This window comes from Aythya fuligula, chromosome 1 (genome assembly GCF_009819795.1).
Source record: "Aythya fuligula isolate bAytFul2 chromosome 1, bAytFul2.pri, whole genome shotgun sequence".
Lineage (NCBI taxonomy): Eukaryota > Metazoa > Chordata > Aves > Anseriformes > Anatidae > Aythya > Aythya fuligula.
The window spans coordinates 96,055,056-96,077,106 of NC_045559.1; the positions used below are offsets into that span (position 1 = coordinate 96,055,056).

At 42.8% G+C, this 22,051-nt stretch overlaps 1 protein-coding gene across 5 annotated transcripts in view; it reads left to right on the top strand.

The window, feature by feature from the left end:
* Nucleotides 1-22,051, top strand: part of EPHA6 (EPH receptor A6) — a 513,331-nt gene that overhangs the window by 329,538 nt on the left and 161,742 nt on the right. For all 5 annotated transcript variants that reach the window (XM_032187197.1, XM_032187216.1, XM_032187206.1 and 2 more), the window contains one exon: nucleotides 21,571-21,695. In XM_032187197.1, the coding sequence (XP_032043088.1) occupies nucleotides 21,571-21,695 (125 nt within the window). The remainder of the gene's footprint in view (nucleotides 1-21,570; nucleotides 21,696-22,051) is intronic.

Consider the following 22,051-nt stretch of genomic DNA (forward strand, 5'->3'; position numbering starts at 1 on the left):
AATGCAAAAGTTGCAAAAAAACGTACTAGGGGGTGGCAAGCAGAAGTGAAAATATGTCCTTAAAATAAAGATCTATAAAAATGTTCTCTGTGAAAAGCTGTATATTTTAATATTTCTCATCAGAAGTCTGTTTTTCACCTTTTTTTTTTTTTTCTTGTATCACTGTGGTTGCTTCTCACCTCTTAAATAATGCGTACAGACTTTCACAAGTAGACACGGCTTCGCATTCAGACCTTACGTGTTCTCTGCCTAACAGCTTTTCAGTAAATCAGTGGAACGTGACTCAGTCATCTTGTATATCTCTGTATTCATACTGTCATTTCTTAACTAATCTTGGATAAGAGAACTCAATTTAAACTTAGAAATTAAAAAAAAATAAAAAAGAAAAAAAAAAAAAGGAAAAAAAAAGAAAAAAAAAAAAAAAAGAAAAGAAAGAAGAAAGTGTATTTTCCATTGCAGGATAGTAGTGTAATCATGAATTGCTGAGGTTTTAGTTTGTTTGTTACTTACATGCTAAGAGCCATCTCTTATTTTAGAAACAGTTTGCAATAAATGCGTATGTAGCCGTGAAGACACAAAATGTCATGCATTGTAAAGCCACCCAGGAGTTGCCTATTCTTAGGCATTTCTAAGTTCACCTGCCAGGCAGACTTAAAAGCAATCACTATGGAGCCTTGTTTTCTAGACAGTTGAGACAAAAAGTCAGTTCCTACATGGGTGATCCATTGGGCTGGTGTCGGCACAGCACATAAAGGGCTGTAGGCAGTGAAACGCCGGCCAGCGATGTGGCTGACAGCCTGACGTGCCACCTTTGCTGCTCAGCCCACAGATGCTTTCCCACCTGCAGGGAAAGTGATTGTAGATGGCTTTCAGTGCCGAGATGAGGCCGGTCTCAAGCTCATGTCTCTGATTCAGTTATGAAGATGCCTCAGCCACTTTGCTGCCAGAACACAGATGGGGCAGCTTCTATCTCTACATATTTTTTGTTTGATCAGTAGCCAAAATGCAGTTATTATTTTTTGACCTGTGGAAGGGGACTAGATACACCTTATTTTATGTGCTGCAGGATATAGATGGTGAACATCCAATGTTTTATGATTCACATCCAGACTAAATGTGCTAAGCAAACTTTATTAAGTAATAAATCTTTTCACGTGAGTTTTTCAACCCAGTCACATCTTTATTCAATGAAATGCTTGCTGTAGTGATGATACTTAAGATAGTGCTGAGTTCCTTAATCAAGTAAATCACATTAAGAAGTATAGCTCATATTTTAAGCAATGTCTCAGCTGCTGTGAGACTTAAAAAGAAAGATAAGTCCAGTGGTGTATTAATTTCAGTACCTACTTCATATTTGTGTGATTATAAAAATCCATGGGTAATGCAGGTCTCTCTTGGATGACACCCTCAAACAGATGGGCTAATATCACCGTTTACCCCTTTTTTGGTACAACTATCTCCCTGCAAATATTCCATAAGTTTCATTGCAGTGCTTCATTTGTGGTTAGCAGTTCGTCAGTTTATTGTAAACTTGCTGACTCCATACAAAAAAAAGCAGAGTATATGCAACTGGACTCCATGCTGAACGAATCTAGTGCATCTAAGATATGCCGGTGATGCCACATACATGTATTGTGCAGATCCTGTACAATATGCAATATGCAAGCAGTTTCTCCACGCACATGCAGTAGATTCATTGAGAAGAGACCAGACCTGTCACCAGCACAACACACAGGATCACCCACACACAGTGAAAAAAATATAATAATAAAAAAAATATAGATAAACTCTTCATCAAACTATTAGGTAGACAAACAAGCTAGGCAGCAACCCTACTCTCCTCATCCGTTCACTTTCTGTTCCTGTTGATTACACAGAAAAGCAGCTGTCCTGCATCACACACTGTTGGTCCATCTGGTCTCATATTCTCTCTCGCAGAAGCTAAAACCTAAAGATTAGAGATGAGTAAGAGAAAGAAGTTCACAGGATGCGTTCCCTGAGTACTCAACTAATCTCTGACAAGTTGTACCTTGAGGACTTCCTTGCCCAGTAGCTATTTAATAATTTTTTATTGAGTACATGGAATCTAAATAGGAATTTATAACATCCATTGCCAAGAAATTCTGCAGCTTAATTTCACATTTTACTGAGAATCACTTCCTTTAACTTCATGCGATGCTGTCTAGTTTCTGTGCTGGAAGCAGCAATGAATGATCACTCCTTACATTCTCCATGTCATTCATGATTTAACCTTCTGTTGTCTCCTCCTTTTCAGATTTGAAAGCCCTAATCTTTTCTGGAGTTACTTGCATGTAATTCACTTGGCTTCTCTGATATGCTAACTATTACAGCTCTTTTCTGAAGCCCATCCTGTTCTGCTATATCATTTTTGAGATGAGGGGGCCAAAATCACACACAATATTCAAAATGCTTTTGAAATGCGAACTGGTGCTGTGGCACTATGAAGTTCAGTTTTGTTCTCTTTTCCTTTCTTTGTAGTCTCTAACATTTCACTTGATCTTTTTACATAAATAAACACAGAGCTGGCATTTTCATAGATCTGTTTAATACAACTCCAGAATCTTGTTCTTGGATGGGAATGTTTAGCTCAGAGCTTATTTTACTTATGAAATTAGGGTATTTTTTGGCATGTGCATTGCTGTTTCAAATTTCATCTGCCATTTTATTAACCAGTAATTCAATCTCATAAAGTCTTTCCATAGTTCTTCACAGTTAGTACTCCTTTCTTACTACTCTAATGAGTTTAGCAGACTTTGTCATCTCATCAGATCATTTATGAGCAACTTGAATGGCACAGTGTAGGCAAAATGTGTTGCAGGAGGCTTCTGGCAAACTTTTTGCACTGTAAACAAAAAGACCATTTATTCCTACCTATTGTTTTCTGTCTTCATTTATTTATCCATCCATGCAAAGACCATTCTTCTTTTAAGAGACTCTGGTGAGGGACTTTGTCAAGAACCTTTAAGAAATCTGTGTCATCTATATTAAATGCATTCCCCTTAACCATACGTTTGTTGACACTTTCAAAAAACTCCAGCAGGTTATAAAGCATGCCTTCCCTTTATACAAACTTGTATTTACTCATGCCTGGTAGATCCCAGGAATCTGGGAAGCCACAAACCCAAACACCACCAAGCAGCTCAACGCCAGCGCTCACACAGCTGCAGGGAGCGAGGTTGAGACCTGGGTCAGGACTGGAGCAAACAGGGGGATCCTCAGCCTAAGGCCACCCCCAGGGCTGGAAGATGATAATGTCAGTGAGGGTTAACTGCAACTAAATCCCCTCAGGCTGCCCATCAGCAAAGACAGGAGCATGGGAGTCTGCAGGACTGGCATCCCTGAGGCCGCACCGCACTCTCCTGCAGGGCTGGAAGTCAGCTGGGGGATCAGGGGGCTGGTGGTAGCCCTGCTGTGCTCAGCATGAGAGAACAAGTGTAGATAGCTTGCTAACAAGATACATATAAGAACTCTTTAAACTTGTGAATTGATTGTGTAGCATATGAATGCTTCAGACGCTGAGAATAGCACATATATGCCACTTGAACTGGAATTATAAGAACTGAGTATTTCAATTATATATTTAGCATAACAGCAAATATATTTACAAGTGATTATTCTGAATGCCACATACAAATCACTCTTAAAGATACAAAATTTTCATAATTATTTCATCAAGCAGTATAAGCATTGAAATATATCAACTATTGTCCTCCTTGCTATAAGATTCTCTAGTTGCAATTACTTAAGGATACCAATAAATGCCTCTTATCAGCTGTTCTTATCAGCTGTTCTTATCAGCTGTGGTAGTTTTGTATTCAGGACTGTGTTTACTAAAACGTGAGGTAATAGTGATTGTTGTTATCTTGAAATCTCTAGTACCATGCTCATGTTTCTACCTATTTTAAAAGGAAGCAAACAGTGTCTTTGAAATTGGTGTAGAGATGTTACAACAGGACTTATTTGAATATCTGATGGGAGGTTCTGATGCAAAAGATTACATTATGAAATCGTAAAGCATTTTTTTTAAAGATATTACATGGGGATGTCAAATGGACCAGGGTACTATGTTTTTTAGCTTAAAAAAAAAAAAAAAAAAAAAAAAAAAAAAAAAAGTAAGGTAGTTTTGTGAACTTGTTTTAGAGGTGAGAAATTCCTACTGGTTGAGGAAAGATAATTCAGTATTTTAGAAGTCTTGCCATATTTGCATACTTTTACAAGCAAAATTCATTAGCTTTTATGTCAGTGCAGTTCTGTGTGTGTGGATTTGCTTTTGTAGAAGACATAGCTTAACGTAAAATGCATGCATGAATGTAGAGATAGGGGGTACATTTTAAATATACAATTGCATGCATCATGGCTATATTCCTTCCACTGTTCTGTTGTGTGGCTTCACTGAGTTCAGTGCTTGAGGTACAAATTAGGACCACACAGCACATGAGGTGCTTCCAGCAGAAGAGGTGCATTAGCAGATATGCAGAGTATGTCTGAGAAAGCACAAAGCGTTCAGGAGGTCCTGGATGGGAGAAGAGTAACATCAGTCTCACTCATTCTCATCTCTGCAGAAAGAACTAGGAGACACCTTGTGGCTCAGCTCTGTCTTCCCAGTCCAGATGCTGAGAAGAGATGCAGGGCACAGACCAGACAGCCTGAGATCATAACGCTTTTAAGATGGGCTGTTTTATAATCTTCAGATTATAAATAGAGAATGGGGTTTAGTTGTGTTTTCTAAGGTCTTGTTTTACTGTGTGAAGTTGGAAGAAGGGAACATTGTCTGTCTCTGGACAAGCAGCACTAAGAGACGAAATCACATTTAGCTCATGGAGGTATGTTTGTGAACCTCAGTTGCTTGGTGAGGCACCAAAGAAGGCATGGGGTGCTTACTTATTGCAGAAATCTAAGATCAGTGCTCTGCCTGTCCATCTGGAGGCACTGTCTGCCTGCACTATTTGTACATGGTCTTGGTGCTCCTAACTTTGGGCATCCCATTTGAATTAGATTCCTAAAGTAACTGAATCCTGTGGTGTAAATATAAAAGGAAGTGATCAGAAAGTGAGTACTGATAATGAAACGCCATCAAACTTAAAGCGGTTGCAGGAAGAGTAATGCATTCTTAGATCAACCAAATCCTCTCTTGTCAGCCAGAGCCAATGAATTAATTATTCAACAGGCTTTCTTCCTCAAGTCTTTATACATTCAGTCAAAGTGGAAATTTTTGGAAAGACATTTCAGGGGAAGATCAACTTGCATTACATGAAAGTTATAAACCCAATCACAGTCTCTCTGACCACCCATGGCTGGAGTAGCTAAACCAACAGCACTAATAGTTTGTGACCACGATCATTATTTTGCCGAGGCGATCGGCTCCGGGGCAGATGCATTCTGCAGCGGAGCGGGGGATCGGGCCAGGCAGGGCTAATTTTTCTGGCATCGAGCCTACTTGAGGGAGCCGCCAGGACCCGGCAGCCCTCGTGAAGGGAGGCTGACGAGGCGTAGGCAGAGCCAGCAGCGCCCCCTCCCTGGCCGTTCAAAACCTGCCCCTAGGGAGCGCGGCGACCAGGAGCACGGCGACCAGGACGGGCAAACAGGGCGTGGCGCGTCAGAAGGGACAGGCGCGGCAGTTGGCGCGGCAGCTCGCGCAGGCAGGGTGAGCAGGAAGGGCAGAGCGCTGCCCCCGGCCCATACGAGCACCTCCTTAACGACAGCCGTTAGCTAGGTGATAATGGTCGCCACCAGGCACGGCGCGCTCTCCAGGAAGTCGGTACACACCCAGACCGACTACCCGTTAAAAAATGCAGCAGTTCAGGTCACCGGATGCAGGGAGTGTCTGAGCCTGTTCCTGCCATCGGCGGGAGGCAGAGAAACTGCGTGCGTGAGGTGCGAGCAGGTGGATGACCTGGTCCGCATGGTGGCGGAGCTCAAGGAGGAGGTGGAGAGGTTGAGGGATATCAGGGAGTGCGAGCGGGAGATAGACTTGTGGAGCAACTCCTTGCAGGGCCTCAAGGAGAGGTATCGAGGTGAGACACCCCAAATGGGGGTGGACCCCCTGCCCTGTTGCTGTCGGGCAGAGGCAGGGGACCTAGGAGTTGAGGAGGAATGGAAACAGGTCCCTGCTCGACATCACAGCCAATGCCCTCCCCTTCCGGCCCCACCTTCCCAGGTGCCCTTACACAACAGGTTTGAGGCCTTGGAGATTGAGAGGCCGGTGGGTGAGGAAGAGGTAGCAAGTGTACCCAGGAGGATGCCTAGGGCGAGGAGGTCAACTCCAGAGAACTGGCAGAGGAGCTGGACAAGCCGCTTACCATCATTTATCAACAGTCCTGGCTATCGGGGGAGGTCCCAGTTGACTGGCGGCTAGCAAACATGACGCCCATCTACAAGAAGGGCCGGAGGACTGACCCGGGTAACTACAGGCCTGTCAGTTTGACCGCAGTACGAGGGAAGCTCATGGAGCAGATCCTCCTGAGAGTCATCATGCAGCACTTGCAGGGCGAGCAGGCGATCAGGCCCAGTCAGCATGGGTTTGTGAAAAGCAGGTCCTGCTTGATGAACCTGATCTCCTTCTGTGACCAAGTGACGCGCTGGATGGATGAGGGAAAGGCTGTGGATGTGGTCTACCTTGACTTCAGCAAGGCTTTTGACACCGTCTCCCACAGCATTCTCCTCAAGAAACTGACTGCTCTTGGCTTGGACTGGCACACGCTTCGTTGGGTTAGAAACTGGCTGGATAGCCGGGCCCAAAGAATCGTGGTGAATGGAGCCAAGTCCAGTTGGAGGCCAGTCACTAGTGGCGTCCCCCAGGGCTCGGTGCTGGGGCTGGTCCTCTTTAATATCTTCATCGATGATCTGGATGAGGGCACTGAGTGCACCCTCAGTAAGTTTGCAGATGACACCAAGCTAGGTGCGTGTGTCGATCTGCTTGAGGGTAGGAAGGCTCTGCAGGAGGATCTGGATAGGCTGCACCGATGGGCTGAGGCCAACTGCATGAAGTTCAACAAAGCCAAGTGTCGGGTCCTGCACCTGGGGCGCAATAACCCCAAGCAGAGCTACAGGCTGGGAGATGAGAGGTTGGAAAGCTGCCAGGCAGAGAAGGACCTGGGAGTGATGGTTGATAGTCGGCTGAATATGAGCCGGCAGTGTCCTCAGGTGGCCAAGAAGGCCAACAGCATCCTGGTTTGCATAAGAAACAGTGTGGCCAGCAGGGCTAGGGAGGTGATCGTCCCCCTGTACTCAGCTCTGGTGAGGCTGCACCTCGAGTACTGTGTTCAGTTTTGGGCCCCTCGCTACAAGAAGGACATCGAGGTGCTTGAGCGGGTGCAGAGAAGGGCGACGAAGCTGGTGAGGGGTCTGGAGAACAAGTCCTACGAGGAGCGGCTGAGGGAGCTGGGCTTGTTCAGCCTGGAGAAAAGGAGGCTCAGGGGTGACCTTATCGCTCTCTACAGGTACCTCAAAGGAGGCTGTAGCGAGGTTGGTCTGCTCTACCATGTGCCTGGTGACAGGACGAGGGGGAATGGGCTTAGGTTGCGTCAGAGGTGTTTTAGGTTGGATCTTAGGAAGAACTTCTTTACCGAAAGGGTTGTGAGGCATTGGAACAGGCTGCCCAGGGAAGTGGTGGAGTCACCATCCCTGGAAGTCTTCAAAAGACGTTTAGATGTAGAGCTTAGGGATATGGTTTAGTGAAGGACTTTTAGTGTTAGGTCAGAGGTTGGACTTGATGATCTTGAGGTCTCTTCCAACCTAGAAATTCTGTGATTCTGTGATTACTGATGCATAGAAAATTCTGATTTATGGTGGAGTTAGCATGATGGCTCAGCAAATGAATACTATTGATGTGGGTTCCTGACAATGATAACAAGCACATCTTGGGATGAAAAATTGCGATACATAAATAGCCAATTTGTTATCATTAATTCTTTTCCATAAGGTTATTGGCGAAGAATTACTCTGTGCCAGCATAATATTTTTAGAAAATTGTTAGGAAGGTACACTGAATTATTTATTTTGCTATTTTTAAACTTCATCTTTTATCACATTTTATGAACCATTATCTTCTGAACAATACACACAGGAATAACAGATCTAGAGTGCACACATCTGGATTTGTAAGTACCCTTTCATGGTCATGCTAAGTTAGGAACAACTCAAGATGGTGTTCAAGGGATTCCTACATGTATAGAGATTTTTTTTCCTTATATCAAAGCTTCCGTTAGTAGTTGCTCTGTGTTTCAGTGCTTACTTTGCACAGGTTTCAACATATGTTCGAGTACAGAGGGACTTGAAAATATTGCATGTTTTTGAAAATTATAAGCTCAATGTGACAGAAGCAGATATCATTGCCAACTACTGAGGAACATATATCTGAATTAGGCCAATTCTTGGACCTGGTACATACGGACATGGTTTAGTGGGTGACATTGGTGGCAGGGCGATGGTAGGACCAGATGACCTTGGAGGTCTTTTCCAACCTTACTGTTTCTAGGATGTGAGCATATCCTATCATGTAATTACCACATCTTGGGCACGGTCTTGGGCAGCCTGCTCTAAGTGGCCTTGCTTGAGCAGGGGGAATGTCCACATTCTCCCACAAAGTGCTGCACAGACAAATGCAGACAAAGTGTACGTTAACACGAGCAATTTATTGGCCTCTGCATAGGCTGAAGCTCCTGGATGGAACGGAGTCTGTCCAAGGGTCTGGGTGGTCACTGCCCACTGCTGACAGGTGTCTCTGTTGCGCTGCTGGAGAAACTGGTGCTGTGCAGTGGTGCTGTGCTGCTGGTGAAGCCTTCCGTGGCCTACTCTAGGCTCAGGAAAGAGTCCGAGTCGTCCATCTGCACCCCAAGCGTGATCTCAATGGAGAGGGTGCTCTCGGAGGCGCTGGCCAGCCTGATCTTGCAGGAGCGGCGGGAGGGCAGCACCGTCAGGTGGCAGTGGCGCGACTGCGGCAGACGCTCCCAGGCTGCTTTCACCAAGGCCTGGAACCAGCGGGTGGTTTTCTCCACATCCAGGTAGGAGCCGCTGCAGAGGGTGCGCAGCAGGCTGGGCTCCTGTCTTCTCCTCAGCTCATCCTCGGGGTGGTGGAGGAAGCACAGCATGTCCCCCACCAGCCGCTCCCTCACGCAGGCGCACTCCAGCTCCACGCGCAGGCCGGGCTTCGTCGCTGGCGTCTTCCCCTTGGCACCCAGCTCCGGGTGGAAGGCGTGCCCGGGGGGAGGCCTCAGGGGCACGAGCAGGCGGTACAGGACGTTGTCTTCCCGGGCACTCCAGCCTTCGTAGAGGCAGCCTATGCCGATGGCCGGCTGCAGCCGTGGGTTGAAGAGACAGTTCCCGAAGAGTCCTTGGCAGGCACCAAGAAGTTCCTCCACCAGCTCCTCCACCATCTGGCACTTGTCAGCCATGCCTGGCGCCGGCCACTGGGTGCTATCCGCCCAAACTCTGCCCAGATCCCAGCTGTCATCAGAGTCACTGTCTTCGTCTGTGTCATCGCCATCATCGTTGTTCTCCTCCTCTCCTGTAGAGGTGCCGTGTTCGCTATTGCTGCTGCCTGGTTCACGGCTCCGTTTCCTGAGCCAGCGGCAGAGCCCAAAGACCAGGACAAGGAGCTTGACCAAGGCCCAGAACTGCCACTGCTTCAACGCGGTGAAGAGCAGAGCTCCCAGGGCCACCCAGCTCTGCTGCTGGTTCCTCTCCTCCATCTCTTGCACCAGCTGAGTCATGCCCTCAATCATCTGCTCCGCGTACTGCTGCATTCTCTCACAGTCATCTCTATCCAGTTGATCGTTCACCAGCCACGGCTTCTGGGCAATGCCCAGCACAGCCAGGGCGAGGAAGATCAGGAGAGCCATGGCTTGCAGGAGGTGCGATCCGCACTCACCGACGGCCAAGGCCACAGTGTGGTGGCGCTGCTGCTGCTGGCCCTTATAACAGCTGCCCCATGTGACTCATCCTTTGTGCTGTCACAGGCACCACAGCCGCATCACACCAATCCCCCTCGCCTCACCCCCCTGCAAGCTTGTGGGAAGGTCCTTGCAATCTCCTTCTCTGGAGATAATCAAAACCCTTCTGGATGCCATCCTGCACAGTGTGCTATAGGTGATCCTGGTTTGCAGGGGGGTTGACTAGATGATCTTCAGAGGTCCCTGCAAACGCCAGCCGTTCTGTGATTCTATTCATCTGTGATTCTTTGACAAGAAGTTGAACACCTAACATACATTTGACAGCAACAGTGCTTTTCAGCGATTCATGTGCCTCAAGTACAAGCCAGTAACATACTGGTCTTCTGGAAGTACTTCACATTGTCTGTCCTGTGAGTCTATATGCCAGGGTTTAAAAGGGTGTGCTTTTCTGTGCATAGGTATGCACACTAAAGATTTAAAGGATACACATAAACCATGCACATAAAACTGTTTGCAGAGGCATATTAAATGATAGCTATTATCATTTCTAATTATTTTTTGTAAAGAGCAGGTAACAACATACCTTTGGAGTGGTTTTAGCATTTATGTATGTAATATATATATATTTTTTTAATGTCACTGGGAAAATCAATTTATGAGGGCATATCTATTGTACATCACTGTTAAAGGAAATGCTCTGTAAGAACCAACATTTGTGGGAGAATTGTTGGAAGATGTACATTTTAAGTCAGTATCAGATGTATCTGCGTCTGTATGTACTTACATTAACTGAGAATATTAAAGTACAGTAGCTCTGACATTCTCTGCACATGCCAACAAACAGCTTTTACAGAAGGTTCAGAGAAGGTGTTCAAATAAAATATTTATTATTTTCTTGCTAATACAAAAACCTCTTTCAGACCTGTAAAGTACTGTTTGACAGAAAATGACCTACAATCTGTAGTTTCATATTTTGATATAAACAAGAGCAGGGAAGATTTCCTCAAACTATTGTACATTTTAGGCTTGTCTCTTACATCGCAGGATGACTAGCAATTAATGGAGTGAAAAGATTGCAGATTTCCTAGTGCTATTTAACCTGCTTATTTCATTTTCAAACTTCTGTGATCAATTTAGCAGCAGGAAGTTCTGCAGAGCAATTTGGTTCCACTTGACCCTGGAGGGGTTGTTGCTGAATGAGACTTACTTACAGCTCTGTCTCCATAATGACATCTTGCTGCAATAAATGACGCCTTCTTAACCTCAAGTTGTATTTCCAATAAATTTATACCAATTCCCAGGTTACATTAGGCATCTGAAAACAAGGTTCTTCGGACAAATGTGTCACCACAGGTTGTCCCTGCATCATAGGGCACCTAGCAGTGCTGGCTCGATATTTATAACTCACATAACACATTGGCTGCAGCACATCTTTTTTCATGCTGATTAACAGCATTATAGTTGCAATCTGATTCTGCTGGTAAACCAATTTCTTCCACCTCCTTCTCTTTTAACACAAATTTCCTAGAAAGGAAACGTTATAAGCGACCCTGACATCATTTTTAGGAGGAATCCTGCATGTCAGGAGTGGTTCCCCAGAAGCATGCACACTGATTTGAAATTGTATACAGCAAAGAGTGGCAACATCTGAGTCGGGAGGAATTGTGAGCAATACAGCACGTAACATTTGAGTTTGCAAAAGCAGAAAAATTTCTGCTTATGAACACGTATCCTGTTACTTTTGCTGCAGGGTTTACAGTCATCATAACAGGTGATGGGAAGGAAAGTGATCTACTTGGGGCAGGGGGGTCTCTTATACATTTCCCGGTGCCATCAAGCAGCCCATCACCTGATCCAGAACAAAATGCCTGGGAGAAGGAGATGAAATGAAGGGTACTATGGGTACCTGATACCATGTTCTTGCTGTGTAATTCAGCTATATATGCTGCTACCTGACTTGAGCTCATATGCCGGTGCCATACAACCATAATTTTGTCTTCTGCCAAGCAAGGACAGCTAACCTCTAATTTTGGGGGAGCTGGCCCCTCAGCAGGATTCCCAGTGACCTATTACATCTTTAAACCACATATTGGCAGCTCCAGCAATAAAAGGCAATGGAAAGGAGCCAAGAATTTGATTATTATGGTGCAAATCCCTTTGACTGTGAGAGAGCATTGATTTGACATTATTTCCATTTATATGGCAGGGGACTCTTTTCAGTTTTACAGGTTTTTTGGTTTGCATACGATTCCTGAAAGTTTACATTTCCACTGAGCTTTTTTGAACTGAGGTTATCCTGCTTGGTTCAGAAATACACAGCATATAAAGTAACTCCTTAAAACATACATTCTTGGAACAGATTTGTGTGATTATTTTAGCTAATGTAATTTAAAGAAACATCATTAAAATATTTTAAATTGTTTACTGTAGTAGTAATTATGCAAAATACTTTAAAATAAAATACAAAACATTTAATTTTGAGGGCGTGTTTCACACATACACCTCATCAGACAGAACAGAACGGCCATACAGGCTGACAGGTGGTAAGACTTTATTTTAAAGAATTTCTTTTAAATATCTCCTGATACAATCCGTTTTGAAGGAACAGGGACTGAGCAAGTCTTGTTAGTAGTAAAGATCTAGGAGTGCTTCTGTCTCAAGCTTGTAAAATAATGAATGGCAGCATGTTCTGCAAGTGAAAGAAAATCTGTAGTGTTGAAAAATTGTATGGGTGAATAATTATTGTCTTAATACGTAAGACCAACAACAGATTAGAGAGAAACTCGGCAGCAAGGAATAAAGAATTGTGTTACGGAACGTAGTAGAAAAAAATGATGTTGAATCTGCATTTATCCTGGAAGAGATTTGGGGGTTACATCTGCCATGACCTTTAGCCCAGAACACTGTAGCAGAATCTGTTTTTTAATAATGGGATTAAGTTCACTTGGCTTCTTCCCACCATTTCTGAGCAAGCAAAGAAAATCTGCAAGGGGAAAGAATTTAAAATGGAGGGAAAGATAGTAATTATAGCTTGCTGGAGGCATATTTTTTAAGTAAATGAAGTGCTTCAAAAGAAGTGTACTGGTATGCTGTCTTTTGAATGCAAACCTTTAGGGAACTAGTGTAAGAATATAAACTAAAAACATTATTTTACACCCCAAGTTGTTAATTTGCTAATGCCTTGTCAGGAAAAGTCCATATTCAAATTTGAACTCCAAAGTTCGAGCCAGTAATAGTATACCCTCCAAGCATTATAACTGTAAATTACCACTGAAGTGATTAGGAAGATAAGAAACTCTATTATGTGAAGAATCAAGTATCTTATCTAGTCCCTGTACTAATTGGAAGCAGCCTTGTATGATAAGAAAAGTAATTATTACCGAATTAAGGATAAACACAAAGATGTTTCAGCCATGTACACATCTTTAAAATATAGTGATTCATTAGAGACTACATTTTTTATTTAAAAAAAAAAAATTATGTTCATACTTACTGGAGATTTTCTATGTGAACTTGTGGTTAATCTAAAAATTTTTAGCCTTTATACAGCCCCCCATATAAACACTTATATAGAAGTGCTTTCATACTGGAAGTAATGGAAGTATTGACATTCCTGTTGTAGGTTAGGATAGCTCAGTCACAGATATTAAAGAAAATCTCTAAAGTGCGACCGGAAAAGATATAAACATGGGTCTCCTGAATCCCTATCACATTCCTCACTCATAAAATAGTCTCTTCCCTTATCCCTTATCCTACAAAGATAGAAATATTAACAAACAAACACAAAAGAAAGAAAGAATGAAATGAATTCTGCTGGAGGGCTAATAATCATATTGTAGGAACGAAGGCTGCTGGAGACAATTGGCAGCACTACTGTATACTTGTCATTTGACCAAGAATATGTATCACAGGTAGCATTAGTGATGAAGGCTGAATGGTTTTGGCATTTTAGCTTCCCTGGTAAATCCTTCCTTGGTAAATAGCACAAATGCTAATAATACAGAAGACATTATCATTGATCAGGAAATGTTATTTCATTACTTCCAGTTCTGCTACTGGAGTAATATGTCTCCCCTAAGAAAAAAATCTTTTTATTGCTTATTACCTCCCTTACAGACTTTCCAGAATCAGAAGTAAAATCAATATTTTTTTCCTACAGTGTCCTGAAATAACAATTTTTCCAAGTGTGGGATCATGAATAAAAACCCAGAGTTCATTTATTGCTATGTATAAAATCATACTCATAAATATAAAATCATACTCAGCATCAAATAGTATAGAAATTCTAATATAGTTACAGAATCTAGGCTAGAGAAATAAGGAGTAAATATAATAGCATTTTTCTGGTATAGAAAGAAGTGGAAAGGTTTTTAGTACCCAGAATAATACTGGACCTTGGTACATCTCTATGATTAACAGTTATAAATAGTCCATACTGTTTGAAATAGTCCATATGGTTTGAAAAAAAATGACACTTTTTATTTATAAATACAGTATGGCTGTATTTATAATGAGAAATACAAATATAGACAACTTTTTGCCTTATAATCTAATACTATTGGTGCTTTACTAAATAACTTTATAGCATCGTAATTAAGCAATAGGACAAAACATTAGAAAGTTAATGTACTTACACCATAATCTGTTTCATTAATTTCCTAAAATTTCTGTTGAATGGCGTTTGGATAATTAGGTACCAATAGCTTTTGTAGTGTTATGCATAGTTTCATGTGTAAATTAATTGATACCATTTACCTGTTATATATTATAAGCTTAAAAATGTCTTTTTTTCTTTTAAAGAACAGTAAACCCATCTTCTTTAGTTTTCTGACCAACACAGACATGAAACCATGTCTTCATGAAACCAAAGTCAACTTAAATTAGTCCTCACAGCGCTGATATTTCTTCTTGTCGATCTGCCAGAGGGTAGGGAGGCCCTGCAGAGGGACCTGGACAGGATGGGTCAATGAACAGAGGCCAATGGGATGAGGTTCAGCATGGCTAAGTGCTGGTTCCTGCACTGTGGCCACAACAACCCCATGCAGCACTACAGGCTTGGGGGAGAGTGGCTGAAAAGCTTTTGCAGAAGAAAAGGATCTGGGGGTGCTGGTTGATGCTCACCTGAACACAACCTGGTAGTGTGCCCAGGTGGTCAAGAAGGCCAACAGCATCCTCGCTTGTATCAAGAATAGTGTAGTCATGGACCAGGGAGGTGATCGTCCCCCTGTACTTTGCTCTGGTGAGGCTGCACCTCGAGTACTGTGTTCAGTTTTGGGCCCCTCGCTACAAGAAGGACATGGAGGTGCTTGAGCGTGTCCAGAGAAAGGCTACGAAGCTGGTGAAGGGCCTGGAGAACAAGTCCTACGAGGAGCGGCTGAGGGAACTGGAGTTGTTTGGTCTGGAGAAGAGGAGGCTCAGGGCAGACGTTATTGCTCTCTACAACTACCTAAAAGGAAGGTGTGGGGAGCTGGGGGTTGGCCTCTTCTCGCAGGTAACTAATGATAGGACTAGAGGGAGTGGCCTCAAGTTGAGCCAGAGGAGGTTTAGGTTAGGAATTAGGAGACAATTCTTCTCAGAAAGAGTAGTCAAGCTTTGGAATGGGTTGCCCAGGGAGATGGTGGTGTCACTGTCTCTGGGGGTGTTCAAGGAGAGGTTGGACATGGTGCTTAGGGGCATGGTTTAGCAGGTGACATTGGTGGCAGGGTGATGGGTGGACCAGATGATTTTGGAGGTCTTTTCCAACCTTAATGATTCTATGATTCTTCCACCTGCAACGGTCCTTCCCTTAATGTAATGACAAGAGGAAAGCAGGCTCCTTGGAGGATGCTAAAGTATGTTTCTTCCTCTACCTGTGTCATAGGAAACTAGGAGAATTCAATTAATGAGTTTGCAAAAAAAAGACTGGTTGCTGAGAGGGCCTAAGTCAGTGTTCTCTCTCAACTTCAGTTGGGAAGTAGCCAAGGAAGGAGAGAAAGAACAGGTAGGGTGAAGGCCAGATTCCTTCCTTGGCTGGGAAAGCTTTATTCAGAAAATGTGATAAAGCTCTATATTTCAGTGAGTATAGTCTTTCCTGTGTCTTGAAGCAGGCAGGGGTCTCAAGGAAAGAATAACCTGTATTTATTGCAATTCTGATTATTATTGGTAATGGTGATGGTATAGAAACGCCTAAGTAAATTAAACCACGTTATTCCCAATAGCAGTATTTTACACATGAAGATCATTAGCCTTCCTGTGAGGATGGTGTCTAAATGACTTGAGTTGCAGTCCTCACCACACCACGTGTGCACTTCAGATCCCTCTGCTGCCCCAGATTTGTGTGTGCTGACACTTCATTCACCTTGGCAAAACAGACACAGTGCAGGGAGGAAAGGAGGAAAGGGGAGAATGATGATGTAGCTTATCTTGTTTGTTTGATGGTAGTTTTTTAACACAAATGTGTTTACACATTCCTATTAGGGCTTGTTCCGACAGCCAGTAAAATGCCAGTGCGCTGACATGGTTTCTCTTCGCTAGAGAAATAAGATTAGAAATAAAATACTAGAGAGGTAGAGTAGTCCGAATAAAGACAGACATCAGGTTAGCTTTTGCTATCAGCAACTGCTGGGTCTAAGGCTTCTTTATAATGAGTGGGCAATATATCAAATTCGTTTAGCCCCAGAAACCAGGTAAGAAATGTTGGAAATTCTGTGCCTACTTTTAACAATATGAAACAAGAAATTTGAAAATTAGAACATGGACTCAAGGATAAAAGCTTCTCCTACAGATCACTGTTTTGAAATCAGTTACAGATAATGGAAGTCAATCTAGGAAGAAGAGAAACTCTCTAGAGAAACGATACTAAATTCCAACCATCGTTTGAAATACACATTTTCTGCCTTCTATATAGTGTATGAGAAAAGGGATTCTGAAAAGGAGAGAAGCCAAAGGCATTTAGAATAAAAAAAGCTCACTCTGAATTAAGGAATGAACTTTCAATTCAATTCTGAAAAAACAAAGGAACTTATCAGACTAAATTAAATGAGGAGCTGACAGAACTGTAGATGACTCATTGCAATTCAAGAAATTTATAACAGTGTAGAGGAAAACGTAGAGAGCAGATGGTGCAAAGAATCCTCAGTACGAAACAGAGATCAACACTGAGCTCAAGAGCCAGAAACCATCCTTCAGCTTAGTACCAATGGCAAGAAAATGCTGCCATTAAAGTGATTAAAAGCCATGCTGGGCTTCTAAGCATTTTTTTTTTCCAAATGGTTTCATTGGGTAACCAAATTAGAGCTCTCCTGCAGCTTCTGGATTTGAAATAACTAATTAAAAGAATGTCCCATTGATTCATCATAGGAACATTAGAGAAATCTTTATAAATGAGCAAATAGGATTTACCTATCTTACAATTTCACAGTTAGAGAGCTCAAACAATAAATGGGTAGGATCTTTAGGGTCTAAATAACTTCTGCTCTAGTGAGCAACTCATATAAGAAGCTGAAATTTCTCTACAGAAAGTACTGTTTTTAAAAACACTTCACAAGAACTAAAGAAATAGAAACTGAGCTAGCTGCGGCTTTTAATTACTTAGTCTTATTTGCCCATTTCTTTGAACAATAACTTTCTGACTGGAATCCTTTTCTTTTTCTAAGTAATTATTTCCTCTGAGATGTGAATAGATAATCTGTGTGTGACAAATAGTAGGATCATTCTTCTGAACAATTAAGAAATAGTTAATGATAAGTCTTTTGAGGCTTCAAAAAAAAAAAGCCTTAAAAAAGAAAAAGTCCTAATTTTTACTCGGTACCCTAGTAGAAACAAAATAATTATTCTTGTATTCGGAGCCTTATGTACGTACCTTCACATTTTGATGGTGCTGTGGTACAGGTGTGACATGAGCCTTGCTGCATAGGATTTTTGGTTTCAAGTGCAGGTCAAGCAGAGCTGGTTTACAAGAGGGCTGAAGTAATCTTTTCTTCCATTACTTTGCTACTGAGTTGTTTCCTGGGGAGAAGACATGGGCTGCTTCTGATACTGAGTGTTTGAGTTGATCTTCTGTTACACCGACTGTGTTATGAGCCCCAGGGCTCGGTACTGGGGCTGGTCCTCTTTAATATCTTTATCGATGATCTGGATGAGGGCATTGAGTGCACCCTCAGTAAGTTCGCAGATGACACCAAGCTAGGTGCGTGTGTCGATCTGCTTGAGGGCAGGAAGGCTCTGCAGGAGGATCTGGATAGGCTGCACCGATGGGCTGAGGTCAACTGCATGAAGTTCAACAAGGCCAAGTGCCGGGTCCTGCACCTGGGGCGCAATAACCCCAAGCAGAGCTACAGGCTGGGAGATGAGAGGTTGGAAAGCTGCCTGGCAGAGAAGTATCTGGGAGTATTGGTGGATAGTCACAGAATCACAGAATCCCAGAATTTCTAGGTTGGAAGAGACCTCAAGATCATTGAGTCCAACCTCTGACCTAACACTAACAGTATGAACCAGCAGTGTGCTCAGGTGGCCAAGAAGGCCAATGGCATCCTGGCAGTGTGGCCAGCAGGGCTAGGGAAGTGATTGTCCCCCTGTACTCGGCTCTGGTGAGGCCGCACCTCGAGTACTGTGTTCAGTTTTGGGCCCCTCGCTACAAGAAGGACATGGAGGTGCTCGAGCGAGTCCAGAGAAGGGCGACGAAGCTGGTGAGGGGTCTGGAGAACAACTCCTACGAGGAGCGGCTGAGGACGCTGGGCTTGTTCAGCCTGAAGAAAAGGAGGCTCAGGGGCGACCTTACCGCTCTTTATAAGTACATTAAAGGAGGCTGTAGCAAGGTGGGGGTTGGTCTATTCTCCCACGTACCTGGTGACAGGACGAGGGGGAACAGGCTTAAGTTGTGCCAGGGGTGTTTTAGGTTGGATATTAGGAAGAACTTCTTTACTGAGAGGGTTGTGAGGCATTGGAACAGGCTGCCCAGGGAAGTGGTGGAGTCACCATCCCTGGAGGTCTTTAAAAGACGTTTAGATGTTGAACTTAGGGATATGGTTTAGTGGAGGACTTGTTAGTGTTAGGTCAGAGGTTGGACTTGATGATCTTGAGGTCTCTTCCAACCTAGACAATTCTGTGATTCTGTGACATGCACTTGCTCAAATGGAAGAGTCACTGCAGTGAACTCAGGCTGAATACAAACTTAAATTGTCATATAAGTTTTTAAATCAGAACTCAAAGAAAAATGCACCACATGCAGTGTGTATGAAAAGCATACAAAGGTTAGGTCATAATATGAAGAAGTGTAATACTGGTGGTTTGTATTTTGAAAAGCCCAGAAAGACCATGCGTATAATTATATTTGCATTTTAACCTGGTGCTTTCTCTAATCAAACTGGATGTTTTTGCAAGGATTTGGTTATTAGATTAATGAACCCACAACACAGTGTGATGAAGCCACAGTGTGCTGAGGAAGGTGGCCCAGCTGAGGAGGTCCGTCAGGCATGAACAGGCACACAGGGTGTATCAGACAAATCTGCAAAGCTCCCATAGACTCCACCTCTAAATCACATCTTGATGCCAGTGAATGACTGAAAACAACAAACAGTAAACAAATGTATATGAGGAATTGCCCTCATAGGCCCTTGATCAGTGTTTCACAAATACAAATCCATTTTTGCTACCTCGTGATTTCCTTTAAACAGACTGGTCTGTGTTCCCTGCTTGGAGTAGCTGATTTTACCCCAGAGTAAAATTACGAGAGCTCAGCTTCACCCTCAATTTTCAAGAACAAAAATATCATTTTAACTGGGGGAGTATTTATATGTACCCAGGGATAACATTTTTGCCCAAAATTTATGAATGCCTTTTATTTATTTATTTGTACTTCCATTATACTGTTTAAGGGCTTCCTGAAAAATACATTAATCCTTTATTCAGCAAGGCAGGAATTCTTTTTCCTTTTTTTTTTTTTTTCAGTCATTCCCTTCGTTAACCTGTGGTTAAATGGCATAATTGCAGGTGTGGAAAAGTTTCTTGTGTAAGCTATTTTATACACTTAATATCATTGTTGGTATGTGTATGTTTTTTTTTTTTTTCATTCAGTATCATGTGTTGGGCTGTTGGCTTTTTTTACATCAAAGTGGACTGGATTGTTATACTACACTATAGTTATCCACAGGGAGGACTGAAAGTGGATAAAAGTTTATTTTCTCTCACTGTCACAGAGAAGGAGATTGTTATATGCATGTCTGTGTGTAGAGCTTCCCTTCTTTCAAAGGAAAACAATCAGTTTTGTTTTCTTTAGTGTTCGTTTGCTTTCTAGAGTTTATTGATTGTTTTCATCTCTTAAACGTCCTGAAATATTTACAAGAAAGAAAACAAAGGCACAGAATTTTGTGACTAGATGCAGTTTCTTATTTTATTTTCCTAGGGAGACTCCTTCACCCAAAAGATAAAACCTGAAGTCATAAAAGCGTGTTATTTTTAGGAGACAGCTCCTTAGAAGCTTAGAAGAGGTTAAGTAAGATTCATAAAAGAGAGGAGTGCAGGAGGGTGTGCAATAAAGTGGTATATGTTACTTGAATGACAAATAGGGTAAACTGTGAACCACTGGAAGCACGTTTTTTGTGGGAGACAACCTCAGGAAGTTGTCAGGACCCAGATGTGCTGCTTGGGAGCAGGTTTGTTCAACCTTCTTGGTTGTCTTCAAGACTGTTGAACAATGTGATTGGTTTTGTTGTGACATTTGGGAAAGCTGCACGTCAGTACAAGTAAAGCAGCTTTAGTGTCAGGAGAATACTAGGCTTTCTTTGCCATACTCGACCAGATTAATAAAATAAGCAAAGAGTTTTCCAGAATTGAATTTTTGCACCATTTGACATTATTACATAGTAGGCACTGATCCTTCTTCTCCAAAAGGGCAGCAAATCCAATTCTTAAAATCACTTAGCCCCACAGTGAGATAGTTTGGCTCTTGGGTGCATCCACCCATGTTAGGCCCCTTCCATAAACTGCTGGAAATGGTTCCTGCTCACTGCGCTGCCGCAGACCTACACTGTCAAGTGCTTCAGGTAGGCTTCGGGCACCTTTGCTGCCATGGCTTGCCCATAACCCTGTCCCTGCCCTTGGCCTCCTCAAACAAGCTGGGTATTACATACACACAGCCACCTCCCTGACGGGCTGAAACACTCTTGCTTCTGTCAGCCCAGCTAGCAGAAACAGAACACGTTACATCTGTTTTAAGTTGTGTCACATTATTTTACCCCTAGGGGTAAATCAAAAGTACATTTTACACAGCTGAGCTATGACATTTAAAGCAGAGTATCCTGAGTTTTGAATTTACTGTTTCTGAAACATGGTTCTGCTCTGGATGCGATGTCCTCAGAGCCAGCAGCGCATCCTGGTTGTGCACAGCCAGCGGTGGGGACTGGCACGGGCCCCTTTTTCTGGGAGAGACAGAAAAGACATTTCTGTATTTTTGTATATAGCTATTTTTCAGAAGCTGGTCTGCACTTTAATGAAGGAGTTACTGGTGTGTACTTGCAATGTTAATTCCAGGTTATATGGTTTCCCTGAGAATTGCCATCTGTCATGCTTTTCTGCCTGGAGGTCACTCAAAGTTACCACGGGTTGGTATCCTAAGACAGTGGGATGAAAGGATAAACCGTGTACTTCGTCTTTAACCCTTAGTTATCCTTTTCCCTTTCAGCACCCTCCTTGATAGGTATGGTAAGGAAGGACTGGGCTTCCCAAAACAGCATTGCCCTCTCCTGGCAAGAGCCGGACTTTCCCCATGGAGCCATTCTGGACTACGAGATCAAGTACTATGAGAAAGTAGGTCACACTTACAGCATCACCCCAACTCAGTTCCTAAAGATCAATATGTTTTGTTATTTTTGTACTTAAAAAAATAGTATTTTAAACCTTTCACTCAATCCCATATACAATGCTTTATAAGCAGACATTTTTTGTTGGATTTTGTACAGATTTTTTGTTGTTGCACTTCTGACTTGTTAATGACTGTCTTGTTTCATGTCAGAACCAAATAGAGCAGCAGGCAGGCAGTAGATATACCTGTCTCATAGTAGCAGCAATTATGAACATGGATAAATGGATTGTATAATTGAGCATGTTTTGATGCATAGACTGTAAAAGCTTTACATTGAAGTGGCACTGAAACAATATATCAA